Below are 6,907 nucleotides of genomic sequence, written 5' to 3'. Positions count from 1 at the left end.
TGAATGTATTGGTGCCCGTCAGTAATTTTGATAGGAGCAGCACACCAACCTGATAACTGAGCATTGTAATTCTGGACCAACCAGATACCTCCCCCCCCGATGCTGCTTTGGAGAAGTTGTGTGAGGTGAAGATGAAGTACTCTGCAGCAGTATCATCCCTGATGGGAGCATATGTCTTGATGTGTGGCATGTGACGTGGCAGCTTCTTTTTGTCACTTCTTCGCCACGTGTGGTATAGACCGTCTCCACGTTTGGACACCACACTTTGCTTGTGAGAGAAACAGGCCACACCTTCCATGCCATCCTTCAGGGCAACTCCTCACATCATCTTCGCTCGGGAAGATGTTCTTAACTGGTCGGTCCATCCCTGGGGCCTGATCTAACCCTCAGAAACTTGCTGCCCACTCTCCCATTAACCACGATTGTGCACAAGGCCCCAAACTCCCAATTGACGATATCTGGGCCACAATTGGTGAGGTTACATGAACAGAGTGCTGCTGTAAAAGACTCCATACTTTCATATGGCCCCTCTTTTCACAATCTTTGTTTGTGTGGTCCCCAGGGATGCTGCAAATGAGGGCAGCGCTGCACGCTGAGAAGTCGTGGCCTCTTACAATTTCTGCCCATCTGGAGCAATTGCAGAACCGATAGGGGAGTAGGTAGTCTATGAGGTCCTGTTTAAAGTTGGTAACTGACTCCCCATCTGTCCTTGGTGCACCTTCCTCCAGGGCGGGAAACGGGGGTGAGATCCGAAAGCCGTTGATGAACTGGTTGGGCACAAAGTTGGGAGTGTGGACGACGAGCCTCAGTCCGTCTTTGTAACGAAACATTGTGAGTTTAGTGTGGTGGGTCGTATATGTCACTCAGACGGACCTTAATTTCTGTGATGTGTGGATGATCAGCCGGCTCGTATGTCTTGCTCGTCGAATAAAGGACCATCAGTGAGAGGGGGAGGACTCCTGCAGCGCGGTACTCCTCAGTCAGGTAATCCATGTTGACGGTACGGGTGAACTGTGGCGACTCAGTCTCTGTCCTCGTTGCTGAAGTCTGCAAGTCAGCAAAGGTTAGGCTTAGAGGGTCAGCTTGTCTGCTGGAAACTTGGTTTATAAACAAACCAACTGGCTCACTGTCCCTCAGTTGTGCCACAAAGGTTGACTGGGCAGCTTGTGTGCTTGTGGAGGACTGTATTGGTTATTGCTGCTGGTTGAGGGCAGCTGCTGTGCAATTGCCACATGTCTCGTACTTGAAGTGGAAGGTTGTGGCAACAACTCGGTTTAGAGTAACCCATAAGCGGAAGGAAGGGGAAAAAATGAAGTATAGGCAGATAGAAGAGGAAGTATAAAGTCATCCGTAGGCTGAAGGAAGAGGAAATAATGAAGGAAAGAAAGACATGATGAAGGATAAAGGAGAGGAAAGGGTAGACGCCCATAGCAGCAGTACCTCGAGTAGGTGGATGGTGAGCACCCTGAAGAGACTTGCCTATAAAAACACAAAACTCTAACCCACCTTATGTAAAAGGACTACCAGTTTAGCATTGTTCTGGTGATGATGTTAACAATACTTATCTGATCATAATCCAGTGGGGTAGTTTTGTCTAGGGGAGTCGTGTCATTCATCCTGTGCCTGTGCCCTGGTTCCGTCATCCCATTTATCTTGCGCCGGTGCCGAGAGTCAACATCGTGGGCTGCGGAGCCAGGGCAGTATTACCAGGTGTTTTGTCAGTGGCAGGGTCAGCGTGTAGGGAGTGAATTTTGGCGCACCTCCCCATGCAGCATCCCTTTTGGCATACAAAACGCATGGTTTTGTTCAAACTGGGTATGGGGTCAGTGGTACATCATCTGGCAGCGGTAGTGTTGCTGGCTCTTCTGAGGATCCAAACTTGAATGTACTGGTGCCCGTCAGTAATTTTGGTAGGAGCAGCACACGAACCTGATAACTGAGCATTGTAATTCTGGACGAACCAGATACCTCTCCCCCCATGCTGCTTTGGAGAAGTTGTGTGAGGTGAAGATGAAGTACTCTGCAGCAGTATCATCCTTGGTGGGAACATATGTCTTGGTGTGTGGCATATGACGAGTCAGCTTCTTTTTTTCACTTCGCCACATGTGGTATAGACCGTCTCCACTTTTGGACACCACACTTTGCTTGTGAGAGAAACAGGCCACACCCTTCATGCCATCCTTCAGTGCAACTCCTCGCATCATCTTCGCTCGGGAAGATGTTCTTAACTGGTCGGTCCATCCCTGGTTCCTGATCTAACCCCCAGAAACTTGCTGCCCACTCTCCCAATAACCACGATTGTGCACAAGGCCCAAAACTCCCAATTGACGATATCTGGGCCACAATGGGTGAGGTTACATGAACAGAGTGCTGCTGTAAAAGACTCCATACTTTCATATGGCCCCTCTTTTTACAATCTTTGTCTGTGTGGTCCCCAGGGATGCTGCAAATGAGGGCAGCGCTGCACGCTGAGAAGTCGTGGCCTCTTACAATTTCTGTTCATCTGGAGCAATTGCAGAACTGATAGGGGAGTAGGTAGTCTATGAGGTCCTGTTTAAAGTTGGTAACTGACTCCCCATCTGTCCTTGGTGCACCTTCCTCCAGGGCGGGAAACGGGGGTGAGATCCGAAAGCCGTTGATGAACTGGTTGGGCACAAAGTTGGGAGTGTGGACGACGAGCCTCGGTCCTTCTTTGTAACGAAACATTGTGAGTTTAGTGTGGTGGGTCGTATATGTTACTCAGACGGACCTTAATTTCTGTGATGTGTGGATGATCAGCCGGCTCGTATGTCTTGCTCGTCGAATAAAGGACCATCAGTGAGAGGGGGAGGACTCCTGCAGCGCGGTACTCCTCAGTCAGGTAATCCATGTTGACGGTACGGGTGAACTGTGGCGACTCAGTCTCTGTCCTCATTGCTGAAGTCAGCAAGTCAGCAAAGGTTAGGCTTAGAGGGTCAGCTTGTCTGCTGGAAACTTGGTTTATAAACAAACCAACTGGCTCACTGTCCCTCAGTTGTGCCACAAAGGTTGACTGGGCAGCTTGTGTGCTTGTGGAGGACTGTATTGGTTATTGCTGCTGGTTGAGGGCAGCTGCTGTGCAATTGCCACATGTCTCGTACTTGAAGTGGAAGGTTGTGGCAACAACTCGGTTTAGAGTAACCCATAAGCGGAAGGAAAGGGAAAGAATGAAGTATAGGCAGATAGAAGAGGAAGTGTAAAGTCATCCGTAGGCTGAAGGAAGGGGAAATAATGAAGGAAAGAAAGACATGATGAAGGATAAAGGAGAGGAAAGGGTAGACACCCATAGCAGCAGTACCTCGAGTGGGTGGATGGTGAGCACCCTGAAGAGACTTGCCTATAAAAACACAAAACTCTGACCCACCTTATGTAAAAGGACTACCAGTTTAGCCTTGTTCTGGTGATGATGTTACCAATACTTATGTGATCATAATCCAGTGGGGTAGTTTTGTCTAGGGGAGTGGTGTCATTCATCCTGTGCCTGTGGCCTGGTTCTGTCATGCCATTTATCTTGCGCTGGTGCCGAGAGTCAACATCGTGGGCTGCGGAGCCAGGGCAGTATTACCAGGTGTTTTGTCAGTGGCAGGGTCAGCGTGTAGGGAGTGAATTTTGGCGCACCTCCCCATGCAGCATCCCTTTTGGCATACAAAATGCATGGTTTCGTTCCAACTGGGTATGGGGTCAGGGCAGCGGTAGTGTTGCCGGCTCTTCTGAGGATCCAAATTTAAACGTATTGAGTCCCGTCAGTAATTTTGATAGGAGCAGCACACCAACATGATAACTGAGTATTGTAATTCTGGACCAGCCAGATACCTTTTCCCCCCCCCCATGCTGCTTTGGAGAAGTTGTGTGAGGTGAAGATGAAGTACTCTGCTGCATTATCATCCCTGATGGGAGCATACAGTATGTCTTGATGTGTGGCATGTGACGAGTCAGCTTCTTTTGTCAATTCGCCACGTGTGCTATAGACTGGCTCCACGTTTGGACACCATACTTTGCTTGTGAGAGAAACATGCCACACCCTGCATGCCATCCTTCAGTGCAACTCCTCGCATCATCTTCACTCAGGAAGATGATCTTAACCGGTCGGTCCATCCCTGGGGCCTGATCTAACCCCCAGAAACTTGCTGCCCACTCTCCCATTAACCACGATTGTGCACTAGGCCCCAAACTCAGAATTGACGATATCTGGGCCACAATGGGTGAGGTTACACGAACAGAGTGCTGCTGTAAAAGACTCCGTACTTTCATATGGCCCCTCTTTTCACAATCTTCGTCTGTGTGGTCCCCAGGGATGGTGGAAATGAGGGCAGCACTGCACGCTGAGAAGTCGTGGCCTCTTACAATTTCTGCCCATGTGGAGCAATTGCAGAACCGATAGGGGAGCAGGTAGTCTATGAGGTCCTGTTTAAAGTTGGTAACTGACTCCCCATCTGTCCTTGGTGCATCTTCCTCTAGGGCAGGAAACGGGGGTGAGATCTGAAAGCAGTTGATGAACTGGTTGGGCACAAAGTTGGAAGTGTGGACGACGAGCCTCTGTCCTTCTTTGCAATGAAACATTGTGAGTTTAGTGTGGTGGGTCGTATATGTTACTCAGACGGACCTTAATTTCTGTGATGTGTGGATGATCAGCCGGCTCGTATGTCTTGCTCGTCGAACGCGTCGAATAAAGGACCATCAGTGAGAGGGGGAGGACTCCTGCAGCGCGGTACTCCTCAGTCAGGTAATCCTTGTTGACGGTACGGGTGAACTGTGGCGACTCGGTCTCTGTCCTCATTGCTGAAGTCAGGAAAGGTGAGGCTTAGAGGGTCAGCTTGTCTGCTAGAAACTTGGTTTATAAACAAACCAGGTGGCTCACTGTCCCTCAGTCGTGCCACAAAAGTTGACTGGGCAGCTTATGTGCTTGTGGAGGACTGTATTGGTTATTGCTGCTGGTTGAGGGCAGCTGCTGTGCAATTGCCACATGTCTCATACTTGAAGTGGAAGGTTGTAGCAACAACTCGGTGTAGAGTAACCCATTGGCGGAAGGAAGGGGAAAGAATGAAGTATAGGCAGATAGAAGAGGAAGTGTAAAGTCATCCGTAGGCTGAAGGAAGAGGAAATAATGAAGGAAAGAAAAACATGATGAAGGATAAAGGAGAGGAAAGGGTAGACACCCATAGCAGCAGTACCTCGAGTGGGTGGATGGTGAGCACCCTGAAGAGACTTGCCTATAAAAACACAAAACTCTGACCCACCTTATGTAAAAGGACTACCAGTTTAACCTTGTTCTGGTGATGATGTTACCAGTACTTATCTGATCATAATCCAGTGGGGTAGTTTTGTCCAGGGGAGTCGTGTCATTCATCCTGTGCCTGTGCCCTGGTTCTGTCATCCCATTTATCTTGCGCCGGTGCCGAGAGTCAACATCGTGGGCTGCGGAGCCAGGGCAGTATTACCAGGTGTTTTGTCAGTGGCAGGGTCAGCGTGCAGGGAGTGAATTTAGGCGCACCTCCCCATGCAGCATCCCTTGTGGCATACAAAACGCATGGTTTTGTTCCAATTGGGTATGGGGTCAGGGCAGCGGTAGTGTTGCCGGCTCTTCTGAGGATCCAAATTTGAATGTATTGGTGCCCGTCAGTAATTTTGATAGGAGCAGCACACCAACGTGATAACTTAGTATTGTAATTCTGGACCAACCAGATACCTCCCCCCCTATGCTGCTTTGGAGAAGTTGTGTGAGGTGAAGATGAAGTACTCTGCAGCAGTATCATCCCTGATGGGAGCATATGTCTTGATGTGTGGCATGTGACGAGGCAGCTTCTTTTTGTCACTTCGCCACGTGTGGTATAGACTGGCTCCACGTTTGGACACCATAATTTGCTTGTGAGAGAAACAGGCCACACCCTGCATGCCATCCTTCAGTGCAACTCCTCGCATCATCTTCACTCGGGAAGATGATCTTAACCGGTCGGTCCATCCCTGGGGCCTAATCTAACCCCCAGAAACTTGCTGCCCACTCTCCCATTAACCATGATTGTGCACTAGGCCCCAAACTCCCAATTGACGATATCTGGGCCCCAATGGGTGAGGTTACATGAACAGAGTGCTGCTGTTAAAGACTCCGTACTTTCATATGGCCCCTCTTTTCACAATCTTCGTCTGTGTGGTCCCCAGTGATGCTGCAAATGAGGGCAGCGCTGCACGCTGAGAAGTCGTGGCCTCTTACAATTTCTGCCCATGTGGAGCAATTGCAGAAACGATAGGGGAGCAGGTAGTCTATGAGGTCCTGTTTAAAGTTGGTAACTGACTCCCCATCTGTCCTTGGTGCACCTTCCTCCAGGGCAGGAAACGGGGGTGAGATCCGAAAGCCGTTGATGAACTGGTTGGGCACAAAGTTGGAAGTGTGGACGACAAGCCTCAGTCCTTTGTAATGAAACATTGCGAGTTTAGTGTGGTGGGTCGTATATGTTACTCAGACGGACCTTAATTTCTGTGATGTGTGGATGATCAGCCGGCTCGTATGTTTTGCTCGTCGAACGCGTCGAATAAAGGACCATCAGTGAGAGGGGGAGGACTCCTGCAGCGCGGTACTCCTCAGTCAGGTAATCCATGTTGACGGTACGGGTGAACTGTGGCGACTGTCTCTGTCCTCATTGCTGAATTCAGCAAGTCAGCAAAGGTGAGGCTTAGAGGGTCAGCTTGTCTGCTGGAAACTTGGTTTATAAACAAACCAACTGGCTCACTGTCCCTCAGTTGTGCCACAAAGGTTGACTGGGCAGCTTGTGTGCTTGTGGAGGACTGTATTGGTTATTGCTGCTGATTGAGGGCAGCTGCTGTGCAATTGCCACATGTCTCGTACTTGAAGTGTTAGGTTGTAGCAACAACTCGGTTTAGAGTAACCCATAGG

General features: G+C 49.6%; 1 protein-coding gene across 1 annotated transcript; it reads right to left on the bottom strand.

The window, feature by feature from the left end:
- Positions 1-386: 386 nt before the first annotated feature.
- On the bottom strand, positions 387-830 carry LOC145395864 (tyrosyl-DNA phosphodiesterase 1-like). The gene has a single exon (XM_080269389.1). The coding sequence runs from the start codon at positions 828-830 to the stop codon at positions 387-389; it is 444 nt and encodes a 147-aa protein (XP_080125515.1).
- Positions 831-6,907: the final 6,077 nt, after the last annotated feature.

This window comes from Coenobita brevimanus, chromosome 33 (assembly GCF_032717465.1).
Source record: "Coenobita brevimanus isolate Jiangsu-jjx chromosome 33, ASM3271746v2, whole genome shotgun sequence".
NCBI classification, from domain to species: domain Eukaryota; kingdom Metazoa; phylum Arthropoda; class Malacostraca; order Decapoda; family Coenobitidae; genus Coenobita; species Coenobita brevimanus.
The sequence above is the reverse complement of the archived record's forward strand: the minus strand, read 5'-3'. Positions and strand labels throughout refer to the sequence as shown.